The sequence below is a fragment of the Amphiura filiformis genome, chromosome 8 (genome assembly GCF_039555335.1).
Source record: "Amphiura filiformis chromosome 8, Afil_fr2py, whole genome shotgun sequence".
Taxonomy (NCBI): domain Eukaryota; kingdom Metazoa; phylum Echinodermata; class Ophiuroidea; order Amphilepidida; family Amphiuridae; genus Amphiura; species Amphiura filiformis.
This window is the reverse complement of record NC_092635.1, coordinates 40,175,550-40,195,276: the sequence shown is the minus strand read 5'-3', so window position 1 is coordinate 40,195,276 and position 19,727 is coordinate 40,175,550. Positions and strand designations below refer to the sequence as shown.

At 37.6% G+C, this 19,727-nt stretch overlaps 2 protein-coding genes across 2 annotated transcripts; one reads left to right on the top strand and one right to left on the bottom strand.

Annotated features, from left to right (window-relative positions):
* Positions 1–73: 73 nt before the first annotated feature.
* Positions 74–4,452, bottom strand: LOC140159529 (ZP domain-containing protein-like). The gene is made up of 6 exons (XM_072183019.1): positions 4,386–4,452; positions 4,000–4,080; positions 2,635–2,822; positions 1,798–2,180; positions 1,367–1,463; positions 74–345 (listed from the first exon to the last, which is right to left on the bottom strand). The coding sequence occupies exons 1-6, from the start codon at positions 4,450–4,452 to the stop codon at positions 187–189; spliced, it is 975 nt and encodes a 324-aa protein (XP_072039120.1). The 3' UTR covers positions 74–186.
* A 3,459-nt stretch (positions 4,453–7,911) lies between these two features.
* LOC140159528 (scavenger receptor cysteine-rich domain-containing protein DMBT1-like) lies at positions 7,912–14,298 on the top strand. The gene is made up of 7 exons (XM_072183018.1): positions 7,912–8,002; positions 8,704–9,039; positions 10,754–10,846; positions 11,106–11,281; positions 11,809–12,215; positions 12,970–13,069; positions 14,149–14,298. The coding sequence occupies exons 1-7, from the start codon at positions 7,936–7,938 to the stop codon at positions 14,296–14,298; spliced, it is 1,329 nt and encodes a 442-aa protein (XP_072039119.1). The 5' UTR covers positions 7,912–7,935.
* Positions 14,299–19,727: the final 5,429 nt, after the last annotated feature.

Here is a 19,727-nt window from a genome sequence, read left to right as displayed (position 1 = left end):
AGTATGTGTTAGTCAGTGGCTATCTTTTTATTGTAACTATTCTATTTATCAAAACAGTGTTCTGCAATTACTTTTTGAAAGAGGGGATGACATGAAGAATTCTTTATAAGTACAAACTGGTCTTTTATTCACTCAAACCTTAAGATAATTATTAAGCTCCAATATTATAAATCTTTATTTCGTGCTTTATGATCTGCGCATACTAATAGGCCCACTGCTGCTGACAGTATGAAGCTCCAACTCGTAATCTTGGATACTTCGTCTCTTTCTGGACAGACATCCTTCTTTGCAGCGAGTATCGGGGATGGCGGCATCACAGGTCAGCAACTGACAGTGTAAATAGATCTGAAGATTTAAGAGAAATTGATAAGAAAAATAAGCGAAACGGAATTTATAATAAGTATAATATTAAAGGCCCATTCAGTGATCTCAGCGAAGGTGTTAAAATGTGTATAAATTGCTTATGGAAAATATTACCCTGTTTTGCCAAATAAAACAGAGCTAAAGCCTAAGTCCTAATTCTTTATAGTTAGTTCTAACTGGCAATACTTGTAACAGTCAAATTTTAATAGTTGGCAAATGATTGGAAATAAGGGTAAAAAACCATGCAGTTTTAGCAGGGCGTAGCCAGCTTTTTTTTGGGTGGTGGGGGATAAAATTTTCGAGGGAAAAGACAAAACAAAATCCGGTATTATTTTTTAGAGTAATATGTGAAAGTCTTCGAGCTTCCAAAAAAAGAACTTTATTAGGACAATGTGCGCCCGCAGCTCGCAAGAATGTGGTATTTTACACTATGTTGGCCCATGATTGGGGTGAACTTTGGATGGAAACAGGCTCCTTACCTCTTTTCTTATACTTTTCTTTTACTTTTCCTTCCCGATTTTCTCTTTCAATTTTGCCCCCTCTATCCTCGATCTTTACAATAAACAGAGGGCAGTATTATACTTAAATAATTAAATTAATACTGCCCTCTGTTGGCGACAATGTACGTTATAATATAATGATGGGTCGTTATTCTTTGATACCAAATTAGCGAACCAAAATTACTTCGATTAAGAGTTACAGTGTATGCGCAGTGCCTCGACCGCAACTTGAATATTGTACTTAAGGAAGACATGACCGTAATCTCCTACACAACATGCACAAGGAGTGTGAATTTTAAATAGGATTACCTGAATATGTCATTGCAGAAGTATGTTGTACATACGAAAGACCTGAATGGGTGGCTCCATTTGAAATCTACACCCCCTGCGTGGGCGATTAAGGACACTTATGATCTTCCATAGGGGGTGTATATAATAATGAGCTTGTATGGATGTCAACTAGAATAGCCCATTAGTACCGGCCATGACTATTGTGATCTTACCGTTGGGTCTCCGTCTGGGAAAATGAAGGTAGCAAAGGAGAACCTCTGTGAAGACAGTGGAGCACTGTAGTAAACGACGGAGTCATCTTTGGCACACCTGGAATAAAAAAAACCATTTTGTTATTCGCAGTGTGACTGTAACCAGTGGCGGCGCCAGAGGGGCACGGGGGGAGAATTCCCCAGTCAGAAGAACTCTTTCCCCAGTTGCACTCACACAGTAAAAACCCAAAATTAAACGAAAATTGCCACTTTTTACCATGTTTACGGAAATTTTGAGCAAATTTTCTTCCCCCTTTTCTCTCCTCTTTCGTCTTTTACCTAATACTGTTTCTTCCTCTCATTTTTCCCTGCCTTTCTTTTCTTCTCCTCTCTTGTCCATCCTTTGAAAGTTAGAGAAACTAAAATACCAAGACTGAACATGTCATACATACCCACTTGATATCAAGAAACGCATGTCTGTATCATCTGGATCGGACGAATCAGTTGCCCAACAAGCATCAATGAGTAGATCGAGATTCGTATTCGTAGCTACTCGTGCTTCTACGAACACATCTGCTCCAACCTCTGCCTGAAGTGGAAAGTCGTCCGGCCCGTATGGGGCACCGTAACCGGAATCGGGGTAGAAATCCATGTCGAACGTGAAATTGCCGTATCCGACTTGCGTGAACTGGACGTTGTCGGCAAGCGGGCTACTGACAGCGTCGGCCTGAAGATGTCGGGCAAGTCGGCACTCAAGACCTCCATCGAGTTGAGGATTTTCGGGATCAATTCCGTAAATGACACGATTACGGTATACTACATGGTCGTTGGTTTCCTGTTGGTGATCAAAATAATAGGCAATGATATCAATATTTTGAAGGCTGCAATGATGGGTGTCAATAATTACGATTATGAATTATATTTTGGGTGTCAAAGATATATAGTAAAAACATTTTTAAACAAAATTCTTGGAACATTTTTCTTTATAATATGCAATTTTCGCCAAGACTTCGGAATAGGCCTAATTAACTGCATGCCGCCATCCAAAGATTAGGATTAGGTTTCAGAGTTAGGTTTAGGTTTTTGGATTAGGATTAGCAATTGGATTAAGAGATTAGGTTTAACAGTTTAGGGCTAGGATAATGTTGGCGGCTGCAACGGCTAAAGTTACTACCAAGTTCCATAGATCCAAATTGAGAACCTGTTTTTATTTTCCTCAAAGTTGTAGTAATTGCCTTTCCAAACAATCCTGCTAAAGAGTAAAACTTCCCGTAAAAATAAAACCATACCTCCATTGTGGTTCCACACTCATTATAGTCTGTAGTGACGGCAATAAGACTAGTTCCGTTACCATAGGCGTATCCCACACAGCTAGTGTTTGTAAGGGTAACCTCACTGGGATCAGGTACAGATGGAAACAACGCATCCTTGTTGAACACCACTGTCATCGAGGTTGCGTCACACATCAGTTCCAAACCTATGTTACAATAATAAAACATTTAGGACACTCAGATATGTCTACTATTTCAGCTGTATGTTTTTTAGTACAATGTTAGACATGTTAGATACTTATATTTGTCCGACCGACCACATTGCTAACATGGGACGTTGTTCTCCAGATGACAGAATAACCAGAATTATGTACTGCTGAATTTTGCTCTTTGGACTGGTACAAGTGAGATCTTAGGGTTTGAAATTGCCACCCTTCAGCTATTCGAAAATTGAACCTGAAATTGCCCAAAGGGTAATGGAAATACCCTGGGAGAAAAACTTATGCACCCACTCAGGATCTTCAAACAATACTCTTCAGCAAAAAAAAGTATCTAAAACCGAAATCATATTTAGTCAGCTGCCTGACTATTATCCTCTTAGAAGTATTACCCTTTATTTACTAATACCAGGTGTTTAAGATAGCTGTCTTCTCACCAGTATATCTCACTAGTCCGTCGAGAGGTTTGAACAAAAACATGGTCCTATTACGTCATATGTGATGCGATCAAGCAAAATCAGTCGGAACTCGGAAATATTACATTTTCAGTTTCTTATATGATAGTAAAAAGCATTTACAAATCTTGATTTTGCAGAAACCCCCATTAAAATTGAACAACCAGTTCCAAAGATATGAGCAATTAAAGAGTTTCCCAAACAACATGAAACAAAAGGGGATATTTCCTTTGTATGGCTATATCTCAAAATCAATATTTCCGAGTTCCGACTGATTTTGCTTGATCGCATCACATATTAGCATTTAAAATACTGTTTTTTCACCAATATCAGTACAGCAGGTCATTTTAGCCCCCCTCCTTAGGAGGGTCAAAAAATGTAAGGCCCCCCTTTTTGCATCAGGCCCCAAACAAGTGTTTGTGAACGGACCCTTACTGGTACCGAAACATAACCTTTCACTAAACTAACTACCGTAGTTTATAATAACATTTTGAAAACATTTTTAAAATACCGTATTGTTGTAGTGTTTTTTCATACGTTTCAACGTTATTAAAACGTTTTTACCTAAACCAAAACCCAAAATATAACTTATTTAAAACGTTTTTAAAACGTTTTTGTGTTTGCTGGGTAGACGAAGACGACAGTAAAAAACAACCATGATCTTATATATATATACATAGAATAACATGCTTAGTCTGTCACGTACTTACCAAGTACTGGATTTGGTGTGGCATATGGCTTAGTTGGAGGAACTGTTGACATTGGTGGAGTGGTAGCTAACGGCTCGTCACCTATTCATAGGAACAAATCAGTGATGTGCAAAATTGTGATACAAAATAACTAAATTGACGTTATTGAGTTGTGTTAAATAGAGAATCGAAACAGGCCACATTAGTTTATAGGAAATTATTTCAGAGAGAAGTTGTTTGAGATGAAGCTCTTCTTCATATGGGAAAATATGTGGTTAATTACGCTGGCCTTTAATGTTGAAAAGCGTTGAAGAGCAATTTGTTGACCCATTTTCTCACAATTCAGAACTTTATACCGCACTTTTCAACTTTTGCGCAACCTAATGCCTATGACTGTTGTTACTTACTTGCAGTATATGTCAAGGAGAAGCCAGTCAGTGTTTCTATATCATCACTGGTGAATTGAAACCACATCTGACCACTGCCGATATCAACAGGCAAAGGATATGTAATACCGGTAATTACGCCAAGGTAGTTGTCTAGATCAGGAGTAGTACCCAAACCATAGTAGAGGAAATCATAGCCTGGCTCAATCTGGACATCTTGAATTCAATTCGTATAGACAGCCCTGTGGTGTCTATGATGTAATTACAGGTAGTGCTTACTGGGTAATTGGAAGGATAGTTTGGACTCGTCAAAGTACCCGTGTAGCTAGTGTAGGTTTCATCACAACCTGAAACGAATGGTCAAATGGTAAGAAAATGATTTTGCGAAAGTCATTACACATCTTAAAGAAAATGAATGTAAATCACAGTCCTGGAATCGAACCTGCGTTACTCTTCGCATCTGAGTAGTAGCAAGGTACAATTTAGTTTGTGCTTCAGCGATTGATTGTAATTGTGAAGGACAAATGCTATCTTCAGTAGACAGTAAATATTTACATAATGACTACAGGGCTTGTGCTATCCAAGGTAGATAGCAAATTAAGTATAATTTTGTATGTGTATGACACATGCTATATTCAGAAGACAGTAAATATTTACATATAATGACTACATTGTGTAACGTCCTAATCTTGCATGGATATCAAATCACGACTTCTGCTATAAAAGGTAGATAGCAAACTAAGTATAATTGTGAAGGACAAATGCTATCTTCAGTAAACAGTATACCGTAAATATTTACAAATAATGACTACATGTGTAACTTCCCCTACTCTTGCCTGGATATCAAATCACGACTTGTGCTATCTAAGGTAGATAGCAAACTAAGTATAATTGTGAAGGACAAATGCTATCTTCAGTAGATAGTAAATTTTTAAATACAATGACTACATGTGTAACTTCACCTAATCTTGCCTGGCTATCAAATCAAGACTTGTGCTATCCAAGGTAGATAGCAAACTAAGTATAATTGTGAAGGACAAAATAATGCTATCTTCAGTAGATAGTAAATATTTAAATACAATGACTACATGTGTTACTTTCCCTAATCTTGCCTGGATATCAAATCAAGACTTGTGCTATCCAAGGTAGATAGCAAATTAAGTATAATTGCGGAGGACAAATGCTATCTTCAGTAGATAATAAATACTGACATATAATGACTACATGTGTAACTTCCCCTAATCTGTGATTCTGTCTTGCAATTTACATGATTTTCTTCACCAATAGAAAACATAGGAAAAGTTTTGAGACACTTCTCGAGTAAGACACAGAATCACGTATCTACGTAAGACATCTCTAAATTTAAGACACACAAGTCATGTCTAAATGCAAGATACGTCTAAATGAAAGACGCCTGTTTGGACATGTCTTGATTATCTGTGTTTTGGTTAGACATGAATTGCTTGAAGACTGGGCATAATGTGTCTTAGATTGTGTCTTCAGCCAAGACATTATATTTCTGCTTGTTTATTGTCTATTGTTGAAGACGTGTCTTATATACATTGTCAATAGAAATTGTCTATTGTATAAAAGACACTATTGGCAAAAGCTGATCAAGACCCAGTTTTGCTACCAAAAAGTAATTACCACCCTTTATAATGGCCATTATTCCTACACGGTTATAAAAATAATCGTACACGGTTATAAAAATAATCGTATGCCAAATTCAGAATAGGCAGTCGAAGCAGAGATTATTTCTGCGCATTATGACATAGCGTACATGAGGACACGGTGGCTCAGTGGTTACGGCCTTGGACTCATAATCTGAGAGCTTGCTCGACGTGCGTTGGGCAAGGCCCTTTGCCTCGCTTGCCTCACCCCACCCAGGTGTTATGGGAAGCTGTTAGGGGTAGTCACAGTCGTTGTACTGACGAACCCTGCGCCAATTGTAGGCTGCAAACGTGGTTCCGACATATTCTAATAACGGCGGAATAAATGTAAAGCGCTTTGAGGCTGTTTACGGCATAAAGCGCTATATAAATATCTACATTTAAAATGAAAGTAACTCAATATTTGAATGTTGCAGCAGAGTCCTGTTGTATTGTGTTTAGTGTCCATGGAAGAAAATGTTTTCTGCGCTCATTGGATTAATCTTCTTGTTTCATGAATTTGAAGAAGGTCAAAACAATAATAATCATTAAAAAATGTCATTATTCATATCAGTGGTCATTGTTTACTTAATTATTAAAACATTACAAGTTCAATGTTTTCTGTGACCAAGAAGGTCACAAGGAGTGGAAGAACAAGGGTCACATCTGTTGTGAACCACTCAAAGGACAACTTGCAATTCTAGGCCATTAGGACCTTGTTAGTCAGAAAACAATATTGAAATCTCCATGTTTCAATTTGACATTACGTGAATAATGATCACTGATGTAAATAATGACAAAAAGAATAATCCAATGAGAGCTGATAACATTTCCTTCAATGGATACCGAATACAAGGCAATAGGATTTTACTGCAACTTTCATATCTTGGTTACTTTCATTAAATTGGAACAAATGAGGTGCCATAATGCGCAGAAATAAATTCTGTTTCGACTGCATATTTCAAATTTGGCATATAATCAACGGTTTAGGAATAATGGCCATTATTTAAATGGGGTAGGCCTAATTACTTTTGGGTAGATGTTTATATAGTTCTACAACAATTAACTCAACATGTTCAAGCACCAACGAAGCTAAGATGACAAAATTGAGCAAGAACGTGTGAAGTCATCTTAAACAAATTCCTGCTATTCTCGATTATATGCAACCAGCAAGACTAATTTGAGTGTTGTTTTTTTACCTTTGTATCAAACAGATATTACTCTGTACGTACCTTGTGAACGGGCAAGTTGTACACTCCCCAACACGGCAACCAGCAACAGAATTAACCGACCACACGCCATGATAGTAGTCTGCTTCAAACTGCCTGTATCGCAAATGGTTTGAGTCGGAAACGAACGTATGATTTGCAACTAAAGAATCACGTGCTATTCTTCAAGCGCAAACTACGTCATAATCTTTGGAACTTTGAGATCTTTGAGAAACTGTGCAGATGGTATATACGGGTGATATCTTATGATGATAAGATAAGAACTATTCTTTCATCTACTCAAGATGATAGATAAAAGTTGTCTCTCATATGGCGAATTTTAATACATTCACTTATGGACATAAGGGATCAAGTTAAATATTACAGAGGGTTATTCGTAACTGGGGTAGCTCAGTAAGATAAGATGCACTAGTTCTTGTAACCTTATTTTCTTTTCACTTTGTGTTTACTTCAAGATTCTTCTTATACACAGATGTAACTTTCTCAGATGATCATTAAAATGATAAGAGTAAGGAATTACTGATAAAACAAAATGGCATGATATGCAAATCTGCCTAATTAGCATACGCGTTACATTAGACCATGCCTGATTGTCGTGTGTATTGCTAATGATTGCAACAGTAAGTTTTGACTCCATTAAGTTTGGAGTCCATTGTTGTGAGGTGCGGCTAGGCAGTTACACGTGAAGCAACCATGGGTTTTCAACAGGTAACACTGCTACTTTGTCTCGGCTGTTTGGTGACAAATGTTATCGGACAAGGTAATGTAAAATATATTAAAATGTCACTATTTGCTTTTCATGTGTTGATCTTCATTCAAATTATTTTAGGAGTATTTTAATAGACGTTAAAAGTTAATATTTAAAGAATATACATTTTGAAGAGAAGAAACACAGTTCAAGGAACTATTCCCAAGCTACCTTCACAAGAGAAAACTACAATAGAGTGCTCATAAAAAAAAGGGTGAAATAAGGCTCCGAAGGTGACAGCGCTGGTGTTTTACCAATGAATTTCTCCAATGATTTATTATTTTAGTCATTTTTTAGTCATTTTTTAATATAGTTTTGTTCGGCAATACAACACTTATTCAGTGTCTCTGTTCCTGTCATTATGATATGCCGAGACCCTGTGTGATCGAAGGGCACAAATAGACCTTAAGTATGCCCAAATGCCAAAAACGTGAGCGCTGTCAGGCAACCCTGTACTTTGAGATCATCGTAGTGGACAGGAAGGTGAAACATCTCTTTGAAAGTACTTTGCACTTAAGTTTGCAGGAACACCCTAAATGTCACACTCTACAGTCTAATTTTAAAGACAACCCGTACTCTAAACAAATTGAATCTAAATAGAATATATTTTGTCCACAATTGAACTAACATGTCAAAATGAACCGATGGCACGAAATAATAATATTAACAGCATTATCTATCTACTAATTCCGCTTATATTGTTGGTCTTTCAGCATGTGACTCTGTCTTGACGGAAGAAACCGGCACCATCGTCAGTCCCAATTACCCTGGATCTTACCCGTCGCAATCTGATTGCACCATCTACATATCGGTACCAGAAGCAAGTAGCATGCAAGTAGTGTTCAACTTCTTCTCGGTAGAAAACAACTATGATTTTCTCTACTACGGAGTGGGCCAGAATAACGACGTTGGTAGAGCCATTGGTAGTTTGACTGGAAACTCTCTCCCAGATCCTATTGATTTCCGTGTAGGTGTAGTGTGGTTCAGGTTTACGAGTGATAGTTCCGTTCAATATGATGGATTTTCTTTGACCTACACAACTACTATTGGTAAGTTTTATGACATATGTGAGTGGACGCGGCGAATCAGCCGTAAACTCGGCAAATTGTATTCTGAGTTAAAGTGTAAAATGTATGTGAAGGTCGTATTCATAGGTGTATCAATTCGTTGCGACAAGTATCTTATCAAACGCTGTTTAAATCAATCAATAATACTACTGCTGAAGAGGATAATAAGCTTCTACCTATTTCTATAGAATAGTTCTTGTCTTTGTTTGCTTTGGCTAAATCCTGTTCAAGTGGTAGATAACAAAGCATTGTATTTTGTCTAGGTATGTATAATCAACAATGAACAATGAGAGGATATTTCTGAACCTCGTTGACTTGGAATGATTTGAAATGACCGCCAATTATGACTGTTGGATATTTATTACCAGAAATGTAGAAAAGGAGAAACATGTAGAACCGATGAAAAATACAATTTTGTCGAAGGAACAGAGTTCAACAAATCATAACTCCGCTTTTGGATATCGTTTGAAGTCAAATGATATACCATTTTAAAGCTTATGGTATATATTTTCTAAATACAAAATAAAACAAAATTGACCGGGGCCGACTTTACGGCTGATTCGCCGCGTCCAGTCACATATTAGTTATTCCACAATGACACAGAAGAGAAACTGGTTGGCAACATCACGAAACTTGCGCCAAATCACAGTCACAATAGTTCATTACAGATTTCTCAGAACGCCTCAGGCTGGTTCTGGAAGTTTATCCTTTGTGTAAGAGAGCACAAAATACTAATAGGATTAGAGTTAGGGTTAGGGTAATTAGGAATTAGGGTTAGGGTTAGAGTAGGATTATGGTTAGGGTTAGGATTAGAGTTGGGATTTGTTTGGTATTCTCTTACACGAAAGATACACCGTTCTGGATTCGTCTTAAGGAAAATCTTTTGCCCAGTCTTCTGATGGCGAATTCACGATTAAACCCAGGAATCATATCAAGTTATTTGATTTTGTCCACACCTTTATGGGTTGAGGATTCTGTTTGCACAAGAAAATACTACAGATGTCTGTATAAATGTTTCCAAAGAAGACGATACCAAATTCATAACGCGCGTCCGATGTGTTCAAATGTAACCGATTTTGAAGACATCGAACGCGTTTTGTTGGAGTTCAATAAAAATTAAATCTGAAAAAATTTGAACACCTCCAGAACGCGACCGACGTGTTAAAATACATTTGAACGCATTGGACATGTACTGATATTTTGTTACCGCCTTATTCGGGAATTTTATCCGGACATAATATGTCGTACTTGCTTGTACAAACAGACTCCCAAAACTATCTCAGTGGATAAAGTCAAATTAACTTAAGTTTGGACGTGATTTGATTCCGGGGCAAATCCCCACCAGGAGATTTTCCTCTTGAACACTTCAGATGAAACCTGAACGCTTCCGAGTTGTTTTGAGAAATTTGCAGTGTTGGTACTTCCCGAAACACGTTGTTTAGTGAGCAGTACTCATCAAGAAAGATATTGTGACCAGTGCGATCTTAAGATCTGACATCAATCAATTCTTTAGGTTCACCACCATTTTCTTTAGGTTCACCACCATTCACCATAATGTTGTAAACTATAATTTGAATAGCTTCTTCTTGTCGCCGACGTTCTACACTAACATCACTGACTAAATGCATGGTGATTAAACTAAAAATTAATGCATATAGTTTTCGTTACTATAATTTTGTAATATTTTAAATTTCAGAATCAACCCCTGTACCAACGACGGTAACCACCGTATATACAACAAGAAATCCACTACCATCTCTTCCACCAGCAACAGGAGAACCCATCATCGGTAAATATACTTAATGGTACTTTTTACATTGATATGCTTATTGCTTGGTCATTATAGGCGTTCCTCATGGATCGATTTCGGGCCCTTTTTCAATCTTAGTCACATACGGTATAATGTTAATTACTACAAATTCGCTATTGTCTTGTCGTTATAATATGTGACATATTGGTGTACAAAAAAAAACCAGCAATTATTTATATTATAGGGAAATTTGTTGATCATATAGTCACCTTCTTGTGTATATTGATTTCTCGTTCAGGTCTGTCTTTGTATTGTGAGGCTAATGGCATGGTTGCTGTATTCGATAAAGATGCCACAACAACTTCTGATGCAACAGATGTACATCTCATTAATGAGAACTGCGTAGGACAGGACTACGGTGATAACCAGATAGGCATACAAACGGACTACAACAAATGCGGTACTACAATGGAGGTAATATAATGTTTATGCTTTGGTGAATAGATTGATCAGGTTTATTTATCAAATCCACATCTAGATGGTGATTACTCATATGATATTTCTAGTTTCCGATTTCGACACACACAACAAGATGTTTTTGGGATGAAGATGGGTTATTATTGATTAGTCTAATCTAACACTATTGTCTTCTTGTTGTTCTTTAGTATACTTCAGTAACAGGCCTGATGGCTACCGACCACCTTTTTATGATCCGTTTTAATTCCATTTTGCCCTTTTCAATGTGTGGTGTTACCTTCTGGTTTCCTTTACTCTGAATCTATAGGTGCTCCGAAGGTACTACAACTGATTTGCGCCCCAATTTACCTGTACTCTGAATCCAGAGGTACTCCAAACCCCGCCTCCATGCACACCTGATTTGCGCGCCTCAACTTAATAATGTCACCCGGGAAGGAACGAATTCGAAAGGAGTTTGATACTATGAAGCACTTACGAGCCAGTAGTTAAAGCCCTATTATGATAATTTTTATTTCATGTACCAGGAAACCACTGACCACATCATATTCCGCAACAATCTTCTCTTCGGTCAAGCAGATCCTAACAGTCCCATCATCAAGGACCGCGAACTAAACGTCACTCTTGAATGCCGCATGGAACGCCGCAGACTGGCCATGTCAGATTCCCTCCAACTTGTTGGCAGTACCTTCGAGTTCACGCAAGTGTCATACGGTAACTTCACTTACTATCTGGAGATCTACCAGGATGGCTCTTTTGCTGTTCCGTATGATCCTGTAGATTACCCAGTTGCTGTGAACATTGGACGTGATCTGTTTATGGCTGGGCGTATAGACACTACTGGGGATGATTTGGAGCTGTTTATAGATACCTGCTGGGGTACACCCAGCTCTGATCCTTTGGATGCCACAAACTATACCATCATTGATAGTGGGTAAGTAGTACACACAAGAGATTGCGATTTCCAAACGTAGGCCTATGTATTGAACGCTCGTTCAATCTATTCAAAATCATTCTCCTGTGACGGGATTTTGAATAGATTTTACGTGCGTTTGATATTACGTTTGGAAATCGCAGTCTCTCTAGTAGGTCACAGTGAACGAACGTGAACGCGAGATGTCAATTTGGTGCCATTCAAGAGTGCTGATTGGTTAGAGCGGTATCACGTCCGTTCACCTAGTGATGTATAATATATGTGACTCAGCGCGAGTAAATCAGGCTGATGTCAGCAAATACCAACTTGATTTATGGAAATAGCGTTAAAAGGTTTAAGTTAGTGTTAAATGTTCAGGACTTCAGGTTGGTGTAGAGTAAAATAGAGCATGAAAACATACCCTTTCAAACAAACTGAAAGACTACTTTAATAAAACGCTATTCAGTTCTTTTAAATAGCGTTAGTTTTATGAAGCCTTTCATGGCATCCTTAAAAGGGCGCTCCATTAAACTAGTCCGCATTTTACAAGAACGAATTTGGTTAATGACGTCCACCGCAACAGAGGAAACGCTATCTTTGAGTCATATACGGGACTTAATATGCTTTACGGGCTTAAATGTGAAGACCTGGGCTTTCAGAAAATAAGACGAACATGATAAAACCTTAATACTAGTAGGCCTTAACAATGTTGGCTTACCCTGAGGTTCACCTTCTAGAAATATTTATGTAGTTGTTCAATGTCATTTTCTTACAGATGTGCCGTTGATGAATCTGTGCAATTCTATGACTCAGGTAACCCAGTGATGCAACAGTTTTCTTTCCATGCGTTTGCCTTCCAGACAGGAGATCCTCTGGTAAGAACCATGTACTCGTCCATTGATGTCTGTATTACTATTTCATCCACCCATCATCTATTCATCTTTTTCCTTTCTATCTCTTAAAGCCTTAATTTACGATCTTTTTAAATTTTTAGATTTTTCTTTTTTTCTTCCAAAATGATAATATGCAATCATTATGAAAGTTCCCAATACATTCGGACGCGAAAGACATTGGGAATTCGCAAAGAAACAACATCATAAACTTCACCTCCTCTATCATTCGAAATATCTCACACTATTTGGATTAGGACGGCGAGTGCGGCCTCAGAGTTAGTCTCCTACGCAGCCAGTTTGGTTACACATGTGGAGAGAGCGCAACCAAACTGGCTTCGTTGGAGACTACGATTTGAGATCGTTCCGACATATTATCATAATCTAAAAATTATGATAATATGTCGGACCAACAGAAAATCATCCCGATTTACTACAAATAGGGCGAATTTGACAGTTTGCTCATAGATTTAAGTTGGAACATGTGTAAGTGTTACAAATATTTAAAAAAAAAAAAAAATCGGTTTAAAAAAAAATAAAGGTATATTCTGAAAAAAAAAGACCGTACATTAAGGCTTTAACCAGTCCACAGCGTGGCAAAAGGCGTGGGGCAAATGGAGACAGCTACTCCTTGTCCCCTTAATGTGAGAAGTCTTTCCCCCACCTGTGGGATACTGAGCGCCCTGATATTTAAGATTCTTAGGACTATTTTGTACTTTTTAGCCCATTTTTGTCAGTGCCACCTTCAATGTTGCCTTTCCCCTTTGCTCCCTTGCCCAGTTCCCCCTTCTTTTAAAGTCTTGGCTACGCCATGGCGTGCCACTGCAACCAGTACAAAACCTTAGTGAAAGACAGAATATTGTTTCCGATCTCAAAATCTCTGCATCTAAAACATTTTGAAATTTACACCTTTCAATGTCTTGTGGTTTTGATGAAAAAAAAAACCCAGACAAACAATTTATCTGGGGATTGGGGAAGAACTCAAAATAGAGCCACCAACGACCGCACCCCAGATACATGTGAGATGCATAATCAGTTTTACTTGCATTTCTATTTATTTTCAGGTCTATCTACATTGCGAGATGTTAGTGTGTGATTTGACAAACCCATCTTCTCGATGCCAACAGGGATGTGTGCCATCTATTGAAACCAGCGCGAGGGATCTTCATGTTGTCAGTAGCCATGGACCAATGGCCCTTGCATCATCAAATTAATTCAATCGTTATTGTTTATAGAGTGATAAAGAATAGTTTAACAACAAATCATTTATGTATAAAATATCTTTTTAATAATTCTGCACGTCATATACCTAAACCCGGAATCTTCCCTATCTTTGACACTCCCGAATTAATTTACACTATTTTATACTCCTCCATAACATGGCGGACTATCATGCATTCTCTTTAAGTTTGATTATGGCTATTTACAGAACAGAGGTTTACGAGAATATCCTCCCGGATTTGTTACATTACATTCTTAACATTGAATGTTGTGCTCCATAGAACATAATAACCAACATGCTATGTTTATTACCATGTGATACTATACGGTACATGCTATAACTATAATTGGATGCCAATAATAAACCTTACACCAATGAAATAAACACTTTGTAGTTGAATTTACACGTCTGTTTTTTAAGGTTTTATCTATGCAAGTACAGTACAAACATTAATTAACTACCGTATTTCAGTTTGTATCCACACACCACCGTAGAAGACATGACCTTAATCTTCCACACAGGGATTGTGAATTTTAAATAGGGTTATCTGAATCGGCAACTCCATTTGAAATCTACACACTCTATTAGCCTCCTCTGTGTTTTAGATTTGCATAAACGTAAAATAATAATAATATCATCTAAAGAAATTATAGCTTCTTTCAATCAGAAGATGTTCTATCAAGCAAGCACAAACAATTTTTATTAGATAGCAAAGTGTCTATGTAAAACTTTTTTCACTAGATAGAATTTGTCCCAGTAAAGCGATTTTCATTTGATAGCAAATACGGTATAATGTTCACTGTGTCACTGTAAACCTCAGTAGATACCAATGTGTGCCTGTAAAGCTATCTTCAGTATAATAGCAATACGGTATGTGCATTTATAGCTATCTTCAGTTGATAGCAATGTGTGCATTTAAAGATATCTTCAGTAGAAAGCATATTGATATGTGTCTGTACAGCTAATTTCAGTAGACAGCAATGTGTGTGTAAAAATCAGATAGCACCGTGTCCCTGTATGTAAAGCTATAATCAGTAGATAGCAATGTATGCCTGGAAAGCTATCTTCAGTAGACAGCAATGTGTGCATGTAAAGCTATATTTAGTAGATAGCAACGTGTGTCTGTAAAGTTATCTTCAGTAGATAGCAATGTATGCTTGGAAAGCTCTCTTCGGTAGATGTGAACATTTAAACATATTTCAGTAGATAGCAATGTGTTCCTTTAAATCTATTTTCAATAGATAGCAATGTATGCATTTAAATCTATTGTCAGTATATAGCAATGTGTGCCTTTAAAGCTATCTTCTATAGATAGCAATGTGTGTATTTAAAGCTAGATATCAGTAGATATCTTCAGTAGATATTAATTTGTGCATTTAAAGCCATCTTCAGTAGATAGCAATATGTGCATTTAAAGACATTTTCAGTAGATAGCAATGTGTGCCTGGAAAGCTATCTTCAGTAGATAGCATTGTGTTCCTTTAAATCTATCTTCAATAGATAGCAATAAAGCTAGATATGCATTTAAATCTATTGTCAGTATATGAAGAGCTTTGTTGCAAAACCCCTTACATCCACTTTTGACTTTTTGAGAAAAACAGCTTTTTTTAATTGTGCAATTATTACTTGTTCGATTTGATTCAATTTGGGATTGGATAAAGTGTTGATGAATAGAAACTAAAAGAATAGGGTTGGGACAATTTTCAAGGCTTCCTATTTATTTTATTATTTCTTGTATATCGCACCTTTTGTGGATGTAAGGGGTTTTGCAACAAAATAAATTTACCCCTTTTCTAGAAACCACCTTTGCAATCAAATTTGAGCCCATTTGTTTGCACTACATTATGTAACTTGACTAATGCTTTAAAAATCAAAAGAAAAATTGAAATATCTCATTTACTTTTTTAATTATGAATTTTTAATTAAATTCGGGAATATGGCATTTTTTGGGGATTTCCGAAGCTACACCTTTTGTTAATTAAAATGATTTTTTCAAACATAGTGACCCAAAAACAGTTCCTTTTGGTTTTAATAGGTAAAGAACATTCCAGGCTACCATTATACATCAAAAAATTAAAACAAAACAATTCTATATTCATTTTAAGTTCAGATTTCCGGAAATTCCCTAAGATTTCCCAAACGGGAAATATGCGATAACTCCGGAAGGGAAGGTAGTATGAAGGTCAAACAACCACCAAAATGTGTATTTTTACCCACACTATAATATTATGCCAATAACTCAATTTGGCCAAAAGTGGATGTAAGGGGTTTTGAAACGAAGCTCTTCATATAGCAATGTGTGCCTTTAAAGCTATCTTCTATAGATAGCAATGTGTGTATTTAAAGCTAGATTCAGTAGATAGCAATTTGTGCATTTAAAGCCATCTTCAGTAGATAGCAATAGGTGCATTTAAAGACATCTTCAGTAGATAGCAATGTGTGTCTGGAAAGCTATCTTCAGTAGATAGCAATGTGTTCCTTTAAATCTATCTTCAATATATTGCAATGTGTGTCGTGTATTTAAAGTTATTGTCAATACATTGCAATGTGTGCATTTAAGCCATCTTCAATAGATAGCAATATGTGCATTTAAAGCTATCTTCAGTAGATAGCAATATGTGCATTTAAACCTATCTTCAGTAGATAGCAATATGTGCATGGAATTGTTACCTACCCACGTCGGTCAAGCAGGTATCCTGCTAGGATGCTGAATGACCTGGATTTTGCTGATGATATTGCCCTGTTGGAATCTTCTATAGCCCGGGCCCAGTCACAACTTACTAGGACTGCAACAGCAGCAGCAGATCTAGGCCTTGTCATCAGCGCACCTAAGACAGAATATATGACTGCAAACTTTAACGCCCAGCCAGCACTTGAAGTCTATGGTAGTACCATCAACCATGTCACAGACTTCAAGTACTTGGGTTCCAAGATGGGCTCTAGTGTTGGAGACCTAAAAAGAAGAAAAGCACTAGCCTGGGCCGCTTTCTGGAAACTGGAACGCCTTTGGAGAAGCACATCCCTGCCAATCGGAACTAAAATCAAGCTGTTTGAGACAACTTGTGTCACTATGGGTAACCACCAAGGACATGGAAAACAAGATCAATGCCTTTGCAACATCTTGCTACAGAGTCATGTTAAACATCAAGCGTGTGGATCGGATCCCAAATGAAACCATCTACAACCTGACCAACACCACTCCACTGGTTGCCAGAGTCAAGATTCATCAACTCAAATTTCTCGGCCATATACTGCGTCTTGAAGATGACGAGCCTGTGAAAGAATATACCCTTTATATTCCACCACATGGGAAGAGGAAACCGGGACGGCCGCGGACACTGTCCTTACAGTATGTACAGCACCTCCTGGGAGATACTGAAGGGATGCTGCAGCCAAACAAAATTGTTTCGCTTGCCCAAGATCGCAACAGTTGGCTCCGCAGCCGACTGATGATGATGATGATGTGCATGTAAAGCTATCTTCAGTAGATAGCAATATGTGCATTTAAAGCTATCTTTAGTAGATAGCAATGTGTTCCTTTAAAGCTATCTTCAGTAGATAGCAATATGTGCCTGGAAAGCTATCTTCAGTAGATAGCAATATGTCCCTGTAAAGCTATCTTCAGTAGATAGCAATGTGTGCCTGTAAAGCTATCTTCAGTAGATAGCAATATGTGCCTGGAAAGCTATCTTCAGTAGATAGCAATGTGTGCCTGTAAAGCTAGCTTCAGTAGATAGAGATGTGTGTATTTAAAGCTATCTTCAGTAGATAGCAATGTGTGCCTGTAAAGCTAGCTTCAGTAGATAGAGATGTGTGTATTTAAAGCTATCTTCAGTAGATAGCAATTGTGCCTGAAAAGCTATCTCCAGTAGATAGCAATGTGCTCATTTAATGCTATCTTCAGCAGATAGTAGTGTGTCCTGCTGATTAAGAATGATATTGCAGATTCTCAATTCCCATCTCCTTGTATCCCCTTGTCATCACTTTGTGTATTTTACTCCCTGTCCTTATTTTGTACCTATCTTTCACCATCTACAAAAACAGTGTAGATGAAGGTACAAAATAAGGACGAAAAAAAATATACAAAGTAAAGACACATTGTCTTCATTTTTTCACAAGCAATTAAAGAGAAAACAACAAATTTGATGTCAAACAGTGAACTTATTTGCATCGCAATTTCTTAGAGAACTATGTTGAAAAATGGAATAAAGCAGTGGGGTCCTCTATAGCACGTCGCAAATGGATTTTGTGTTGAGCATGGAAATCTCAAGGTTTTGTGTTCGGGGGCCTTGAACATTTGCAACGAATTTTGAGTTTGGGGTCTCAAAATTTCTAATGTTTATGCGCGGGTGCTTATGGGGATGGGGTAACAAAACATCCAAAAACATTTCTTATTTGTATTAATTTTTTTATTCAAGGTATAATTGTCAAATTCAGCTCAGCTCAGTATTTCGATTAAATTCGATTTTAATTAATAGGATACAGCGTGTCACACTTGTTAAGGTCTTTGATTTTGGTGCAAGTGGTCCCGGGTTCAAATCTCCGTAGGACCAAAATAAAAATAAAACTGCGCTCTCCACGTTGCTCATCTGGAAAAGGATAAGGAGGGGCAGATGACCCATGATAATAAAGGCAAGCAGGGGGTCCCAGAGCCCGATTGTTGGTTACACTTGCCTGTTCCTGTAAGTGGTCCCGGGTTCAAATCTCCGTAGGACCAAAATAAAAATAAAACTGCGCTCTCCACGTTGCTCATCTGGAAAAGGATAAGGAGGGGCAGATGACCCATGATAATAAAGACCTCGTTGCAGTCGGTTAGCCCGATTGTTGGTTACACTTGCCTGTTCCTGTAAGTGGTCCCGGGTTCAAATCTCCGTAGGACCAAAATAAAAATAAAACTGCGCTCTCCACGTTGCTCATCTGGAAAAGGATAAGGAGGGGCAGATGACCCATGATAATAAAGACCTCGTTGCAGTCGGTTAGCCCGATTGTTGGTTACACTTGCCTGTTCCTGTAAAAATGACCCGACCAGTTATCTACGGCGACCCACTTCACCAGGTCACTTGTGTCTGAACATAGTTTAGTCAGCTTGATCTCCTAGATTTCAGTTGTTAATGCCTATATACTTGACATCAAAATTAAAAAAGAATTAAAAAAAAAATCACAAATTGTTAGGTGATGACCTTTATTAATAGTGTTGAGGCATAATTTCATTGAATTCTAAAGTAAAAATTTATTTCTGCATACCATACAAGGTTGAGCAAGAAATCCTATTGCATTATATTTTCCACGTTCGCCAGCTAAAAATCTGATTTTGTAAATTTTTTCATCTGATTGACATCCAAGAAAGGAGGTATATGTAAGTAAAATGAATTCGCTATGGATTCCGTTTCGTGATTGGTCAAAGTCACGTTAACCACCGAC